The sequence below is a fragment of the Garra rufa genome, chromosome 5 (genome assembly GCF_049309525.1).
Source record: "Garra rufa chromosome 5, GarRuf1.0, whole genome shotgun sequence".
NCBI lineage: Eukaryota > Metazoa > Chordata > Actinopteri > Cypriniformes > Cyprinidae > Garra > Garra rufa.
Window position 1 is genome coordinate 51,187,501 of NC_133365.1, and position 19,422 is coordinate 51,206,922.

At 33.3% G+C, this 19,422-nt stretch overlaps 1 protein-coding gene across 4 annotated transcripts in view; it reads right to left on the reverse strand.

The window, feature by feature from the left end:
- pxna (paxillin a) overlaps positions 1 to 19,422 on the reverse strand; it is a 47,401-nt gene that overhangs the window by 23,943 nt on the left and 4,036 nt on the right. Inside the window, exon 2 of one of the 4 annotated variants that reach the window (XM_073840994.1) lies at positions 645 to 721. The exons of 1 other annotated variant lie outside the window; for it this stretch is intronic. Coding sequence is in view for 2 of the 3 variants with exons in the window: in XM_073840991.1 (XP_073697092.1) it covers positions 4,391 to 4,811 (421 nt within the window). In the remaining variant the exon portion in view is untranslated. Of the gene's footprint in view, positions 1 to 644; positions 722 to 4,390; positions 4,869 to 19,422 lie in introns of those variants that run through there. 2 more of the 4 variants (XM_073840991.1, XM_073840995.1) reach the window with 2 other exon arrangements.

A 19,422-nucleotide genomic window follows, 5' to 3' on the forward strand; every position in this document is an offset into this window, starting at 1 on the left:
AGAGCATATTAATTAAAAATACACAACACAAAAATTCTGAAAAAATTACTTAAGCAAATAATTCATCAAATTTAGAAGTCAATTTATGAATAAATATACAATATACACATCAGAGCATATTAATTCATAAATACATGAAACAAAATTCAGAACAAATCAGTTTATAAATATATAATGCACAAAAATCAAAGCAAATTATTCATATTAAATTAAATTTTTATTAAATATTTCAGACAAATAAAGTCAAAAAGTAGCTGGAGTGTTCATGCAGCGAATCAGTAATATAAATGAGGTTGTCATTGTTTATAATCTGATTTGATTGTAAGTTTTGATGCTTTTCAACATGCCGCTCACATCCGGTGTAGACATGATGTTAACTTTCATGTTAAACATTATGTTTATCTAGTACCATACATGTTATACAGTCCAAACTCACACAAAACGAGTGCAACAGAAACGCCAAACTCAACAACCAACTTCAGTAAGCAGGTAAACTTGGGTCAGTCCACAAACACACAACACTGTTAATCACACAACATCAACCATCAACAACAGCAGACCCAAAAATCACAAGAAAGCCACCATCCCAAAGAAACAACCGACTAAATGCAAATAACAGAAACGGAGTGAAGCTGGTTACTCACACTGAGAGCAGGACAGACAGAAACGCCCTGCTGAGCTCTGTGTCTTTACCTTCACGCTTTATCTCAGACAGGAGGAGCTACGACAAGGAGTGGAAAAAAACAGATAGGGTAAGAGAGATCAAAGAGGAAAAGAAAGGGAAAACGAAGCACTTCGAGACAGGACAAGTATCGTAAACTTGTTCAGTGACAGTGGAGTCGTCCGAGGGGAGGGCGGACGGCTGTTTTTCGGCAGGTGCTAACTTTAACTTCCCCTCCACATACCAGATACTAAAAATGCTGCGGTGTATAACCTTCCTGCAACTGTGTACAGGTCACTAATCTGGTCAGGGGAGAGATCGACACCGCTTGCATTAGACAAACAGACTCGCTCAGTAATACTTCAGGATCGTGATTGTGTCATTTGCCAAGGACCGCAAGACTTTGAGACTTGTATCTGCTCATATCTTGACTGTTTGCTCAGTGCTCGGCCTGATGAGGGAGTGGCAAAGGAAACATTAACCCATATTCCTCTCTCGCTCTGTTTCTCCAATCCTCTGTGTTGTTTCTCTGTCTACAAGCATTACACTGATATTTGCAAACACTCAACCATACATGACAATTCTGTTATCATTTAAGCACCCTTAAAGGAGAACTCCGGTGTGATTTTGACCTAAAGTGTATTGAATCATGATACCGAGTGTGAACGTACCTTGCATATCTCATCTCGGTTTGTGTCCAGCTGTCCGAAATCTGGGGTCAGTTAGCCGATGCTCACGACAGGTTGTCAATGAGAGTCAACAGGGCATCGGAATAGCCATGTAAATAAATCACTGTTTTACGCCATTTACGAGGCACAAAGTAGCTCCACACTTCATTGGTAGACTTCCAAGGGCCCTGACATTTAAAACGAGACATTGAGAACTCAGAAAAAGCACCGGTAGTTTATTTACAAGAAGATTTATACAGACATTTTCCACCAGGAACAGACCGGTCGCCGCCATCTTAAATGTAGTCACGATAAGTTGAGTGTCGAGCACGAAGGAAACTACAACCTGATAAGTTGATAACCTGATAAATTCCTTGGTGCTCGACACTCGACTTATCGTGACTAAGTTCAAGATGGCGGCGACCGGATTTTATCTTCCAGGTACTGTCTGTATAAATCTTCTTGTAAATAAACTACCGGTGCTTTTTCTGAGTTCTCAATGTCTCGTTTTAAATGTCAGGGCCCTTGGAAGTCTACCAATGAAGTGTGGAGCTACTTTATGCCTCGTAAATGGCGTAAAACAGTGATTTATTTACATGGCTATTCCGATGCCCTGTTGACTCTCATTGACAACCTGTCGTGAGCATCGGCTAACTGACCCCAGATTTCGGACAGCTGGACACAAACCGAGATGAGATATGCAAGGTACGTTCACACTCGGTATCATGATTCAATACACTTTAGGTCAAAATCACACCGGAGTTCTCTTTTAAAGGAGTAGTTCACTTTCAGAACAAAATTTACAGATAATGTACTCACCCCTTTCTGCTAACTACCTCATGCTACACATAGTCTACCTCATAAGACTCTTGTCCGTTCAAGGCTGCCCTCTATCACTTTAACATACAAGCTGTTGCATTTGCACTACTTTGTCTGGTTTGCCATGTGCCGTTACTTGTATATTGCATTTGTTTCTTTTTTTTCTATATTATACGTATAATTGTATTTATTAATATTCTTTTATTCGTATTTTTAAAATTCGACTTTTTGTATTTAATGTTATCCGTTATTCACCAAGGGTCTGAGAGTAACACAATTTCAATTCTCTGTGTGTCCTGCACATGTGGCAGAACTGACCATTAAGCTGACTTTAACTTTGTCATCCAAGATGTTCATGTCTTTCTTTCTTCAGTCGTAAGGAAATTATGTTTTTTGAGTAAAACATTTGAGGATTTCTCTCCATATAATGGACTTCCAAAATACAGCTTCAAAGGGCTCTAAATGATCCCAGCCGAGGAAGAAGGGTCTTGTCTAGCAAAAGGATGGGTTGTTTTCTAAAAAAAAAAAATTACAATTTACATAGTTTTTAACCTCAAATGCTCGTCTTGTTTAGCTCGGCAAGACAAGCATTTGAGATTAAAAAGTATATAAGTTGTAAATGATTTTAGAAAATAAACATTGTTTCGCTAGATAAGACCCTTCCTCAGCTGGGATCAGTTAGAGCCCTTTGAAGCTGTATTTTGAAAGTTCAAACTCCGGGGCACCATAGAAGTCCGTTATATGGAGAGAAATCCTAAATCCTTCTTTTCGACTGAAGAAAGAAAGACATGAACATCTTGGATGACAAGGGGTGAGTACATTATCTGTAAATTTTTGTTCTGAAAGTGAACTACTCCTTTAAAGTTGTTCTAAACCAGCTTCTTTCTTTTGTTGACGATAAGAGAGGATATTTTAAAGAATGTGGGTAACTGACTGGAGCCACTGACTTCCATAGAAAAAAATGGGGAACAGAAACTGCTTGGTTCATTCTTCAAAAGAAAGAAACTCAAAGAGGTTTGGAACAACATGAGGGTGAGTAAATTTTACAGTTTTCTTTAAGCATCATATCAATTCATTTGACAAAAAGGTTGTTTCCTACTATTTTTAAGCAAATTGGAGTATGATATCACTTAACACAGCAATTTCTAGTCACTGAAACATAAATATAGTAAAAAAAATAAAAATAAATTAGAAACGTCTATGACTTATTCACATCTTTTTTGGATGCAAAACAGTAAGACTTGTTTTTCAAGAAATCTCTTCTGCTCATTAAGCCTGCATTTATTTGATCCATAGCACAGCAAAAACATTAAAATGTTTTTACTATTTAAAATAACTGCTTTCTATTTGAATATAATTTAAAATGTAATTTATTCCTGTGATCATTACTCCAGTCTTCAGTGTCACTTGATCCTCCAGAAATCATTCTAATACGCTGATTTGCTGCTCAAGAAACATTATTAGGGGTTCGAGTGCGTATAGCTGTTTTCCATATAAAAATAATAAAAAATGTTTTTGTTTTTTTTAGCAGCAAATAAGAATACTAAGAATGATTTCTGAAGGATTACGTGACTGGACTAACTGGAGTGACTTTTTGAAATCACAGGAATAGATTACATTTTAAAATATATTCAAATAGAAAACTGTTATTTTAAATAGTAAATATATTTAATTACTGTTTTTGCTGTGCTTTGGATGAAATAAATGCAGACTTAAAAAAAAAAAACATTTAAAAAATCTTTTGACTGGTAGTGTATATATGTATTTTTTGGAGACATTAGCTGTCTGCTGCCAAATTAGGACACGAGAGTAAATAAATACACTTGGAAATTACTATTTTTAAATGCCCTGAATTTTCCAAGTTTTTATGACATATTAGCTGTCTGCTGCCAAATTAGGCCAAAGTTACTGCAGAATATAATTAACGAAAAATATAAAACCAAAACTGCATTTATTCTTCCTTTTTTCCTATCCACTGTACATTATGCCACTAACAAACCAAAAAGAATTTAAACTGCTGCCATATAATTAATGCATTTTCACAATTAATCGTCTTTTACTTCTGAATACTCAGGTACTCGTGTACATCCTCATTACAGGGGAGCCAAAACTCAAAAATGATACTGTTTCGATGAAAATCCACCATATCTGCAAACATACATGTGCTAACAGAGATTTAGGGAAATAAATAGACACATTACCATAACTGCACAATGACAAAGACAATAAGATCCAATCCTACCTCCCCCTGTCACCCACTCCGGGTCTGGGATCATGTACGTCCCATCTGAATCAGACGTGCCTGATGACTGAACAACAGGAGCTGTCAAAGATTCTCCAGCATGCACTTTTTCAGTTTCCAGAGCGGTGTGCGTCTCTGACACCTCAAACAGAGCTGAATTTGGGGCTGAATGTGGGTCAGGAGCGGATGTTAATGAGGACACATCTACGGATGGAACAACTGAATCCATTTCTAAAGCCGAAACTAAAACGGATTCAGCTGCTAAATCAGAAATCGCCTGCGTTTCTAACATATCTTCTACAGCGCCTGCTACCGAAGCTGGCGAAGGTACGAAATCGGTTAAATCCGGTGATGTCTTCTCTGGTGAAGCGGATATATCCGTGTCTTGGACCCGTCCTGCTTCTGGTGAGAAATCCTGCATGTTAAATTCCCACAAAACCTTCTCAAACTCCTCAACTGCTAACGCTGATGTAGGTTCTCCCTCCATCGAGGAACAATAAAAAGGAACCGCGCCTGAAGGAATCGAGCACAGGATACGGAAAAGTCTGGACTCAGTAGTGGGATGAGGAAAGGAAGGGTCGTTCCCATTCCAAAGCATTCAAAACATTCCACTGGGCTCGATTATGTATACAGCCGGCAGCTCGCTAGATAACGCTTTCTCTCAGGGGGATTTGCTTACATAAGCTATAGACACTATGCAAACCCATATATGACCACATTTTAGGGTCTACAAAAAGCACCACTCAGCTAAACATTCCCAGACGTTATCTAGGAAGAAAGTTATTCCGAAAATCCTGAAAAAGCGAGCAGAGGACCGTTATTCCTTTGAATGACTGTACAGGATGCCACTTATTTAAACACCGTTTATCACTGAAAACTCATCGGACGTTCTCTGCTTAGCTTCAAAAGAGGGGCAGTCCACTTGAAATGTTATCATTCTAAAAATCAGGCCAATCAGGGCATTGTGCATGCTTAAAAACAGCACACTATCATTGGTGTTGAGTTCTAGCTAAATCAAAAAAAGCTTTTTTTAAAGGAGCCAAGATAAATTAAAATGTCCTTGATATACATTTAAGAGGTTACCCTACATTAAATACTTACTGCTAGTTTAATACCTCAAAGCTCTGAAACGCTATTGTAATGGTCAGCGTTGTCCACGTAAAACTGATCGTGCAGACCAAACCGTAACTCGTAAAGACTTGAAACTTGGAGAGATGGTAGTACTCACAACACCGACAATGTCACCAAGGCTCGGCCCAATCGGCCTGACGGGGACGCTACAGCGATCAAAAGCACAAAATCACTCTTAACTCCTAAACCGTTAGTCGCAGGCTCAAGTGTTTTCTGTCAGATTTGGTGAAATTTTGAGGTATTTTGGATTTTTTTGCAAAACCTATTTTTGTGAACTAGTCCTAGGTTTGTTGGCCGATCAGACAAAGCAGTGCAGAAGGGTTTTCTGGAGAGTGGATATCAATAATTATCAAAAAATGTCTAACTTTCGACTCAATGTCGCAAAGGGTTGCCAAAACTTTTGAAAGTGGCAGGGTCTCTTTCAGCAAGATGCCTATAACTCCTGAATGGAATGACATATCTTCACCAAACTCAGTACACTTATGTAAGAGCTCAATCTAAGGTCGCAGGACAAGAATCGTTGAGCTTGGCCACTTGGTGGCCTTGTAAGAGGGGGGAAAAAACTTAAAACAACCATTTGTCCTATCAACGTGAAAATCACTGTGCACAGTCTTGGTTCAAAGTGCCACAAGGGTCTATAGGGACATTTGCATACCTCAAAAAAACATGGCCGCCACTGGCCGATGACGTTTGAGCACCTATTAAGCCTGGCTCACACTACAGGATTTTTAGCCCAATTTTCCCCTTCCGAAAATTGAAGCAAAAATCTTGTCGAGCACCTCAATCGGTCCCAATGTTCGGAGGAGATTATCTGGTAATGTGAGCCATTCACAGATCAAATCTTGCAGCTCCCGATTTGCTCGCACACAAATCAGGGCCACCCCAATTGATATCAAACATGTTTGATATTTAGGATTTTAAATCAGGATGATGACGGCTATATGATTACATCAGTACTTTCACAACAGCCAATGCGCAACCGCAAAACTGCTGCTATACGGGTCCGTTGGAGATGGAGGAAACTGCTTCTTGAGTTTTTTTTTTTTTCTTAAATATCACTGTCTGGATGTGTCGAAAACGTACCACGACCGTAATGAGAAAGAGGAGCTCTGGGGTGAAATTGAAAAGACGATCTGCTGCATGAGATCACGCAAGGAGATCCCTCTGGCATGATAATCCTAATAATATCTTGTAGTGTCATGCACCACGATTTTCAAATCTTGTAGTGTGTGCATGTTTAAGGGGTTCATCGGATGCCCATTTTCCACAAGTTCATAGGATTCTTAAGGGTCTTAATGAAAAGTCTCTAATATACTTTGGTTAAAAATTCTTAATAGTAGTTTAAAAAAACACCCTTTTACCCTGTCAAAATCAGCTCTGCAAAATTTCAGCTCATTTTAAGCGTGGCCCCTTTAAATGCCACCGAGCTCTGCTCGCCCCGCCCCTCTCTGGGATTATGTTTACTTCAGCCGCATTTAGCCGCGTTTACCGGTGAAACTTGCCAACAAGCACATTATTAAGAAAGGCCATTTGCAAAGATGCATAAAAAACCCTTATACTCACTTCTGCTGTGGGTAAAGCTGCATCACAAATGATTCGGACGAAGATAGGTGCTTATGTAGAACGGGATTGGCGCTTTCCATTTAAAAACGAAAGTAACGTTAACCCTCTGCATCTTCAGTGACTCAGATGTTGGGAGTAAATGAGGACTGCTATGTTCATTATTACATCCAACAACAGAACACCTCGATCACTCGATTAGAGTCTTCCCCTGCACCTGAGTCACACAATGGCGATTTCAACGGTAGTTTCAGCTCGGTGAGGGCGGGACTAAGGTATGACGCTAATGTCAATCAAATGTGTTTCATCACAACGACAAGAAGCTGAGAATGACCAGATTTTTAAAAAGGGATATTACTCTTAAAGATTAAAAAAAATACCACTGGGTGGATTTTTATCATCGTAGGGTGGTTGTGTACACAAACTACCAACACACATTAATGCGCAAACAACATGTAAAAGTTAGTTTCGCACCCGATGACCCCTTTAAGATTTCACTCTCAGTATTACACTACCAGCCAAAAGTTACTGAACAGTAGGACATTTAAATGTTTCTTCTGCTCACCAAGCCTGAATATATTTGATCCAAAAGTACAGCAAAAACAGTAAGACTTTGAAATATGTTTACTATTTAAAATAACTGTTTTCCATTTGAATATATTTTATTTTAAAATATGACATAAAATAAAATGACTGATATCATGAAATAAGTTGAACAGTTGAAAAGACATGAAATTACATTTTCTATCGTTCCTAATCTAAAAAAGACCACGTCCCAGAGAGGACAGTTTATTTTATTAGAGATATTTGTTTTGAGTGACTTACATTTTGGCAAGTTACCCTGAAATACACTGCCAATGCAAATATAACTGCAGCATAACTTCAACCTGACACAACCTCCTCTGGCACCAACGTCTATAAACAGTGAACAGCTTTTGTTTTACACTTACTTAATGCTTAAAACATTCAAACAGTGGTAAGAAATAAGGAAACACTCAATAGATTGGGATTATTAGTGCAAAAAAGTTGACTATGCATTGCAAAAAAATGTTGAATACAAACCTGAGCTATAATACACCATTTCACAGTCCACTACATTTATAAGCCGCAGGTCATTAAATCTGAGTGGGGATAAACAAAGCTGGAAATACGAGTCAAGGGTGCCAAGACCAGCTATCTCTTTGCCTTAAGGGCTTGTTATTATGGCCCACTTCATCAGCCATCAATCTCCATTCACATATATACTTGTACGTCCCCTTCTGGTCAATAAGTGGAAGTGCAGGAAACACTGTTTACAGCTAAAGAGATAAAACTGTTGAGCTGAGAAACAGCTCAGACAACTCACTCCAGTCTCAATTGCAGGGAACTCAATCTGCGCAGACAGATCAAACCTAAAGTGTCTGATGTTGGTCATTTATGAGTGTGAACTATAGAGTTCTAAACTCTGAACCCCTGAGAACTGACCTTCAGAGATTTGAGAGCACTGGGGTGGTCGAGCCAAGGAGGGAGACCCAAGACCCTGCGCTAAAATAAGAGCCTCCAGTCCTAAACCTGCCACTGAGAGCCGATGAAATACATCCCACGCTGTAAAACCTGAGAGATCCAGGGGAGTAAAGCATTAATAACTCTGAATTCTCGAGCGTTCTGTTCTCGACATGTGACACAGATGTCAACCCCGCAAGAATGAGGGAGAGTATCGGGATTACACATTAAGGAAATGACACAATCTGTTTTTCCATCACAACAGAAGAAAAGACAGTGAAGCGGTAAAGTGACGTACAGTGAAAAATCACACGAGAAAAACAAAACAGGCATGAAGCAGAATGAAGAAGCTGCTTATAAGAAATTGATGCTTCTATTCACAAAGAACGTATTACATTGACATACAGTATCTCACAAAAGTGAGTACACCCCTCACATTTCAGCAACCATTTTAGTATATCTTCTCAAGGGACAATACTATAGAAATTAAACTTATAGAGTAGTCAATGTGCAGCTTGTATAGCAGCATAGATTTACTGTCCCCTGAAAATAACTCAACATACAGCCATTATTGTCAACAAAAGTGAATACACCCTAAGAGATAACAGCAGTACATCACTTAGGATTAACCATGCAAAGCCACATGTCCTATTCATCATGTTTATGTTTTTGCTTGACAGGACCATACAAAGTTGTGTATCTTGTATTAGAGTTAAAATTAGCTGCTTTAAGTACAATTCTCTCATACTGACCATTGGATGTTCAACATGGCATCTCATGGCAAAGAACTCTCTGAGGATTTGAGAATTAGAATTGTTGCTCTCCACAAAGATGGCCAAGGCTATTAGAGGTTCAGTAACTGAGTTACACTACAGTGATCAGGGTCATACAGAGGTTTTCCAAGATGGGTTCCATTCAGAACAGGCCTTGCAAGGGTTGATCAACGAAATTGAGCACTCGTTCTGTGCATCAGGTGCAGAACCTGGCTTCAAAAAACAGATGCATGAGTGCTGCCAGCATTGCTTTAAAGGTTGCAGAAGAAGATCAGCTTATATATATATATATTAACATTTAATTTTGTTTATTTTATATATTTTATATATTTTCTTTTTATTTATTTCACTAATTTTTTCTTTCTCCATTTTACATCTTATATTATTTTTGTATTTTATTTTTATATATTTTATATTATTTATTATTTGTTGTTTTATTTAAATTTTTCATGTGTATTTTTATTATTAATATTATATTATATTTATATAATTTTTATATTTATTATATTTTATTTTTATATATATTTTATTGTGTATTTATTTCACTATTTTTTCTTTCTCCATCTTATATTATTTTTGTATTTTATTATTATTTTACATGTGTATATTTTATATTTGTTGTTTTATTTTCATTTTTATACGTAGCCTTATTATTAATATTTACTATATTTTATTTATTATATTTATATATTTTTTATTATATTTTATTTACACTATATATTTTTTCTTCTCTTATTTATTTCACTTATTTTTTTATTTCTCCATTTTCCATCTTACATTATTTTGTATTTTATTTTAATTATTATTTTTTATTTTATGTTTGTACATTTTTTTATTAATAGTTTTATTTAATTTTTCTCATGTTTTATCATGTGTATTTTTATTGATATTAAATGTATATATTTTTATTTATTTTAAGCTTTATGAAATTTTATGTAATTTATTTATGCAACATATAGACGTACACTACCAGTCAAAAGTTTCTGAACAGTAAGATTTTTAATTCTTTTTAGAGAAGTCTCTTCTGCTCACCAAGCCTGCATTTATTTGATTCAAAGTACATCAGAAACAGTAACATTTTGAAATATTATTACTATTCAAAATAACTGTTTTCTATTTGAATATATTTTACAATATATTTAATCCTTTGATTTCAAAGTTCAATTTTTAGCATCATTAATGATTTCTGAAGGATCATGTAACACTGAAGACTGGAGTAAGGATGCTAAAAATGTATCTTTGATCACAAGAATAAATTACATTTTAAAACATATTCAAATAGAAAGCAGTTATTTTAAACAGTAAAAATATTTCACAAAATTACTGCTTTGGCTTGATTTTGGAGTAAACAAATGCAGGCTTGGTGAGCAGAAGTGACTTCTTTAAAGAACATAAAAAAAAAAAAACACCTTTTGACAAGTAGCGCAATTTCTAATCAATTTACTGTATAAAGTACTGATAACTGCTCCAGCAGTCAATTATTTTAATTAATTATATACCAAAATGACAGTGTACTGCATTAAAAAAAAAAAAAATTGCATTAAGTGAGTGAAAGACATGAGAAAGTGCTGTTCCTCAGTGGAGATCGTGTCCTCTGGCTCCTCTATATTTACGGCTGTGTGTTTTTTAATTATGATTCTGTCAGAGAGACGCCATGTGGGACCAATTACCAGCTCTGAGTTAAACACACAGACAGAAAGACAGAGCGACAATCCAGTATCATTATCAAACTGCTATTTATACGAGTGGACCTTTTTTTAATAACCTGAGAGTTGCAGTATACATCACATTTAATCTAAAATGATAGGCTTCTCATTAGGAGAATATGCTGCGGTACATTTGTGTTACTTGTGGTCAATTGATCTTGAAATCAACCATAAACGTTTATGATGAAGCAACGCAGCTCATGGCAAGGCAAGTCATGATGTGATGTCATAATGCTTGTGGTCGCATGAGGTAGTGAACACACACAGACAGACAGAGACTAAGCACAAATGATCCATCCTGAACATCGCGAGACGACAACACAGCTTGTGTGACTTATCTACAAATATGACTAAGGCATAACTGGCCCCTGTGATTGTGATTTTGACTCTTTATGTGAACATGAAAAGTCATTCACAAGCTATTTTATTCCAAAAGCAAATCAATCAATCAAGGATACATATACATATATATATATATAAAAGAAAAGAAAAAACTAAATGAAAAAATAACATTTAATTTACATATATAAATAAAACTTAATAAAATAGAGAAATAAAAATATAAATACAGTACAGAGCAAAAGTTTGGACACACCTTGGACACACCTTTGAACCAAAGTTTTCTTTATTTTCATGACTAAGGCATCAAAACTATGAAAATAAAGAAAACTCTTTGAATGAGAAGGTGTGTCCAAACTTATGGCCTGTACTGTATATATGTATGTATATATATATATAATAAAAAATTAAAAAATTTAAATACATGAAACAATCTAAATATAAAATAATAAAAATATACAAAATAAAATGTAAATTTAAGTAAAAACAAATACAATGAAAATTACAGTAAAATAAGAATGAAATACAAAAAATTAAATAAATAAAATAAAATACAAAATGGAAAATGGAGAGAGAAAAGAGTGATATAAATAAAAAAATTAGTAAAAAAAAAAAGTAAAATAAAGATATAATATAAAAAATAATATATAGAAAATTTCTAAAATAAAAAATACACATTCAAAATTGAAATAAATAAAACAACATAAATATAAAAAATATACAAAATAAAAAAATGTATTTAATTAAAAAACATACAATAAAGATTTAAGTAAAATAAAAAATAAACAAAAAATAACTAAAGTAAAATAAAATAAAATACAAAATAATATAAAATGGAAACTGGGAAAGAAAATAAGAAAAACTAATTAAATGAAAGTAAATTAACATAAAACTTAAAATAGAGAAATAAAAAATGCAATATATAAATTAAATTAAAAAATAAACATGAAAAGTTAAAATAATATAAATATACAAAATAAAATTTAAATTTAATTAAAAACAATACAATGAAACTTAAAGTAAGATAAGAATGAAAGAAATGAAAAAAAAAACCAAATATAAAAAATATAAAATAAAAATAAAAATGAAATAAAATACAAATTAAATAAAATTAAAATGACATAAAACTTAAAATAGATAAATAAAAATAAAAATATTTAAAAAAATACACATGAAAAAACAACATGTACAAAATATAAAATATACAAAATAATTTTTTTATTTAATTAAACAAATGCAATAAAAATAAGTGGCATAAAAATGAAACATAAAAAATAAATTACGAAATAATATAAAAAATTAAAAAGAAACAATAAAACAAAAAATATATACAAAAAAACCCCAAAAAAACTAAATAATAAAAAATAAATGAAATAAAATTAAATTTAAAAAATGATATAAATAAAACTTAAAAAAATAGAGAAATAAAAATTAGTAACTACTAATATAGAAAATAATATAGAAAATATGGTAACTAATATAGAAATATAATAAAATGTAAAAAAAAAAATACAATTAAAAAAAGAAAATAAATGAATATAACAATATAAAATACACAAAATATAATTTAACAATAATTCAATAATGCAATGAAAAATAAAGTAAAATATGAAATGAACTTATATATATATATATATATATATATCTGAGAGAAAACGAGCACAGGCAACTTAATTGAACCCGCCTGTAACCCATGGGATCCATGGGAAAAACAAAAAAAAACTTAAAGTTAAGCACATGCTAGCCAGTCTTGATCACGATATGCCTGGGATTTAAAGCCTAATCCTCCAGATCAGACAAGATACGTGCAAACATCACCCATACTGACACGTAGTCTAAAAGTTACTGTACTTTCAACAAGAGAAGCACAAAGAAAAAACAGGAGAATAAATGTGCAAGTCTCTACTTAACATTCCTGCATGCAGCCGCTCTCTCACCCTCCCCATCCCTCCGTCTCTCTATCTGATGGGCAGAAAGGTGTGCTGGGAATTCCTTAGATGCTTCGGCCTGTTTAGACTCGTGCACAAAGCCTCTGATCGTCCTGCCAAATGCATCACTTAGATGAAGTCAGGGAAAACGCACGGCCAATTCTGGGCATAGAAAGCGTTTACGGAGTAGCCCGGTAATTATCCAGACAGTAGGACTTGTCACAGGCGTGTTCAATTTATCTAAACTAGGTTAGAAGAGATATCCAACATATGCGTGTCGCTGATGAGATGCATTTAATTTCTTTTATATGGTTTTAAATGACGAATGACTAACAGAAATGTGGTCACTTAATCAGCTGGAAAATACAACAACTGGAAAAAACAGGAATGGAGATATTTGTTCACTAAAAAAAGCATTTCCAACTGTATTCTGCACAGACAAAAGCGTGTTATTGCCACAAACCATACAGCATGTGTTCAACACAATATAAAAATTCCAAAATATAACATTTAACAAGACAATTTAAATATGAAATTATATAGAACTTTTAAGAACATATTTGTAAAGAAAATAAATATAATATTGAAAGGAGGAAAATATACATATTTATTTTTCTCCTTATATATTTGTTTCTCCTTAAAGGTTATATTTATTTTTTCTCCCTAATCACATATTTATTCTTCTACTTAAAAAGATGTAAAAAGAAAAAAAAAAACATTAAAATAAAATATAATAAAATAAATAATAATAAAAAATATAAAAACAAAAATGAAATTAAAATTACATAAAACTTAAAACACAAAGAAATTTAAATAAATAAAACTGTAAAAATACAATAATGAAACATAAAATGGAAAATATATATGTTTTTAAATTTAATTAAAAACAAACACAATGAAAATGAAAGTAAAATAGAAAAATTAAAATAAAATAAGAAAATGTAAAATGAGAATAAAAAGAAATACATAAAATAAACTGAAAAATAAAATTAAAAGAAAAAATAAAATGAAATTTTAATGAAATTAAAAAGAGCATTTCCAACTGTATTCTGCACAGATAAAAGCATATAACATAAATACATAACATTTAACAATAAAAAATAAATATGAACTTACTTGGAATATTTAAGAACATATTTGTAGAGAAAATAAATATAATATTAAAAGGAGAAAAAATATATAATTTAATAAATAAATAAATAAATTTATTTATTTTTTGTTCTCCTTCGTTTCTCCTTAAATGTTATATTTATTTTTCTACTTAGATACTCTAAAAGAAAAAGAAAAGAAAAAAACTATAAAATAAATAAAATAAAATATATAAAAATAATAAAAAATACAAATTACAAATATTATTTTTTTTATTCAAAACAAATACTATGAAAATTAAAGTAAAATAGAAAATTAAAACAGATGAAAAATAACAAATAGAATAAAATAAAATACAAAATAATAAAATGGAAAATGAAAAAAAAAAAATACATTAAATAAATAAAATTAAATATAAAAAATAAAAATCTTCCTCCCTAACATATAACAAGAAAAATAAATATAAATAAATAAAAATACATATAAATATTTAAAAAGAAAATGCAAAATCAATACAATAATAAAGAAGACAAAATATACAAAATATTTGTAAACAAATATACATATCTTGTTTTTTTTTCTACATAATCTATCTTGCTTTACAACATCACTTAAAATGATGCTATGTACTGAGAAAAAGACTTACAGTAACGCAACTAATTGCTCAGTACTGCATCTCAAACTCAAAACCTATTGAGTACAACATAGTATGTGGTATCTGGAAGACAAGACCAGATAAGCTTTCAGCTATGTGTTGCATAGGAAGTGACCGTATCTGCCCTGCATGTTGGTGATACTCTTGATAAATTCAAGATGATCTGAGACCGAAAGTCACAGTTATTTATTTACAGTACAACAACAGAGAATAAACTTAGCTATATAAGAAAAAGTGATCACATTCTCTGGCCATCCATAACACATACAGATACAAACATGTCACAGTCTGGGCCTGTACATTTCAACATGAAGTCGTTGTCTGCTGAGGTTGGAGTGTTTCACCATTCACCAAACACTCAGTGTTTACACATCACAACCAAACGCTCTTTCCCAGAAAAGGAACTGTTGCGAGAGCGTTCGCAAAGTGACTAAGAATCACCAAGGGAAGTTCATAGTCATTTGTACCGACTGTTTTCCATACAATGAAAAAGGATGGTGATTTATATATAAGGAAAAGCAAAAAAGGAAACAAAAATGTCTTTAAAAAAAAAAGTACTTCATATGACCTGTATGCTTATAATAGTCATACAACAGCTTTGTTTTGAGAGGAACATACTTGAATTTAAGTCTTGGAATATAGTGTTAGAATCAAATGGACTACTTTTAAGTTCATTGTTCATATTTATAAAAAATATATATGTAATTGATTGAAACTTTTGATCTCACAATTCTGAGCTTGTCTCTTATAATTTTGACTTTTTTATTAGAATTCCAAGGCAAAAACTTTTTACCAAAAAATTGCAAGATATTAAAGGAACACTCGACTTTTTTGGGAAATAGGCTCATTCTCCAACTCCCCCCGAGTTAATAAGTTGATTTTTACCGTTTTGAAATCCATTCAGCCGTTCTCCTGTTCTGGCGATATCACTTTTAGCATAGCTTAGCATAGATCATTGAATCCTATTAGACCAATAGCATCACGTTCAAAAATGATCAACGAATTTCCATATTTGTTGTATTTAAAACTTGACTCTTCTGTAGTTATATCGTGTACTAATACCGGTGGAAATGCAAAGCTGCCAGTTTCTAGGCAGATTAGGAACTACACTCCATTCCGGCGTAATAGTCAAGGAAGTTTGCTGCCGTAATATGGCCGAAGCAGGCGGAGTATTATCAGAAATGAGTTCCCAGCTAGTTTAGCATTTGCACATGTGCTGCGTGGTATTACTACTCCTGCTTCAGCCATATTACGGCAGCAAACTTCCTTGACTATTACGCTGGAATGGAAGTGTAGTTCCTAATCTTATCAGCCTAGAAAATTGAAGCTTTGCATTTCCACCGGTCTTAGTACACGATATAAATACAGAAGAGTCAAGTTTTGAATAGGACAAATATCCAAACTCGTTGGTCATTTTTTAACGTGATGCTATTGGTCTAATAGGATTCAATGATCTATGCTAAGCTATGCTAGAAGTGATATCGCCAGAACAGGAGAACGGCTGAATGGATTTCAAAATGGTAAAAATCAACTTATTAACTCGGGTGGAGTTGGAGAATGAGCCTATTTCCAAAAAAAGTGGAGTGTTCCTTTAAGTCAAAAGTTTACACACACCTTGCAGAATCTGCAAAAATTTTATTATTTTACCAAAATAAAAAAGGGATCATACAAAATGCATGTTATTTTTTATTTAGTACTGACATGAATAAGATATTTCACATTAAAGACGTTTACATATAGTCCACAAGAGAAAATAATGGTTGAATTTATATAAATAACCCCGTTCAAAAGTTTACATCCCCTTGATTCTTAATACTGTGTTGTTACATGAATGATCCACAGCTGTGTTTTTTTGTTTTGTTTAGTGATAGTTGTTCATGAGTCCCTTGTTTGTCCTCAACAGTTAAACTGCCTGCTGTTCTTCAGAAAAATTCTTCAAGTCCCACAATTTTTTTTTTTAGATCCATCTTCTCACTCTGAGGACAACTGAGGGACTCATATGCAACTTTTAAAGAAGGTTCAAAAGCTCACTGATGCTTCAGAAGGAAAACTATGCATTAAGTTCAAACCTTTGAACAGAATGAAGATGTGTAAGTTTTTCTTATTTTGCATAAATATCATTTTTTTGTCATTTAGTACTGCCTTTCAGAAGATTCTTACATCTTCCCTAGAAGACAAAATTAATGCATTGTGTTTCCTTCTGGAGCATGAGTGAGTGTTTGAACCTTCTGTAATAGCTGCATATGAGTCCCTCAGTTGTCTTTAGTGTGAAAAGATGGACCTTAAAATCACACAGTCGTTGCTGGAAAGGGTTCAAATACACAAAAATGCTGAAAAAACTAAAAAATTGTGGGACCTGAAGGATTTTTCTGAAGAACAGTGGGCAGTTTAACTGTTCAGGACAAACAAGGAACTCATGAACAACTATCACTAAACAAAAAAACAACTGTGGATCATTCAGGTAATAACACAGTATTAAGAATCATAATATCAAATGAAATATCTTATTCAGGTCAGTACTAAATAATCATGCATTTTGTATGATTTGTATGATTGCGAAAAAAGTAAAATTACCTTTTTTTTTATTCGGAAACAATAGAATTGCAAGATGCGAACACAGAATTTTAAAGAAAGTCAGAATTGCGAGATCTAAATTAAAATTCTTTAGTCTTTTTCGCATTTAAATCTCAGAATTCTACGTTAAATTCAAATTAGACAGAAAAAAAAAAAGTATTTTTGTGTGGCAGAAACAGGCTTCATTGTTTCCATCCTATTCAGAACCTGAAAAAAAAAATATTACCATGCATTTTCATCATGATTGGACATTCTGCTAAACATCTCATTTTGTGTTTCACTGATAAAAATAAAACACAAGAGTGAGTAAATGAGGTACTTCCTATTTCTTTAACTCAGAGATTACACACCACACCGCAGTGCTGCATCTTAATGCATGCAGCAAACTCACACGTTGAGTGCTAATGTGCTCCTACACCATGTCTTGAGTTAAAACCACAATTTCACACGTATACAACAGAATGGCGCAGTTTAGTCCAACAAACATCAGCAAACTCACAGGGCATCTGAGATGGTTTAGGTCAGACATAAAAGAAAACATAATTACACACCATCCTTTCTGATTCCTACCAAATGATTTAGATAAATATCATCTTGTGCACACAAGATTAAACATCCAAGCCTTGATCATACAGACTATCGTCATCAAGTTTGGACTAAAACCCAATGACAGCTCACACTTTAACCTGATTACTGGATGATTACATATTCAGTGTATGAGAACAGACAACATTCAGTGGTTACTGAAAACATTAGGATAAACACTCTTTTGAAGTCTCTATTGCTCTTCAAGGCTGTATTTATTTAATCAAAAATACAGAAAAAATTTGATTATATTGTAAAATGTAATTGATTCCTGTGATGCAAACCTGAATTTTAAGCATCATTACTCCACATAGTGTCACGTGAATCTTCAGAAATCATTCTAATATGCTGATTTGCTGCTTAAGAAACATTTCTCATTTTTATCAATGTTGAAAACTATTGTGCTGCTTCATATTTGTGTGGAAACTTGCATTACAATTCCTAAAGACAGAAAAATATCAAGACATAACTTAGCTATAATGCCCAAGCCACTGAACACATAAAAATCAACCAACAAATGCTGTTTTTTTTTAACGTTATATTTATCAATATAATAGAATTATATCAAATCAGCATTTCAGAATTATTTCTAAAGGATCATGTGAAACTGAAGACTGGAGTAACGATGCTGAAAATTCAGCTTTGCATCACAGGAATAAATTAAAATGTAAATTATATTTAAACAGAAAGATGTTATTTTAAATTGTAATAATTTTTTACAATATTGCTGTATTTCTGGTTAGCCTTGGCGGGTATACGAGACTACTTTCAAAATATTTCTAAAATCTAAAAGACGAAGTTTGAATGGTAGTGTAATCCGATTTGCACAGGTTTTTTTAGGTTCAAGCGGTCCTCCACAGCCCACAATGCAGGCTTATGGTTACAGGAGAGGCCTGGCTATAAAAAAGAAAAAAGCTCACACCTGCGATCTCAATGTCTGCCTCAATCTATGCTCCACTGCCGAGGATAAAGACGCCACTGTTTGTGTTTCATTTAGGACACAGTCAATGCGGGCCTGGTAAGATGAGGTGAAAGTGCACTGAAGTCAACATTAGCCTGCTTACTTCTTCATGCATGTTCTTAGCCTTATTGTGCACAATTTGCACAGAACAAAAGCTGTTGAACTCAATAAAGATCCACACATCTACATCGCTGCGGAATATTTGTGCAGAGATGCACTTGAAATGGTTTTGGGAGCAGATTATGAGGC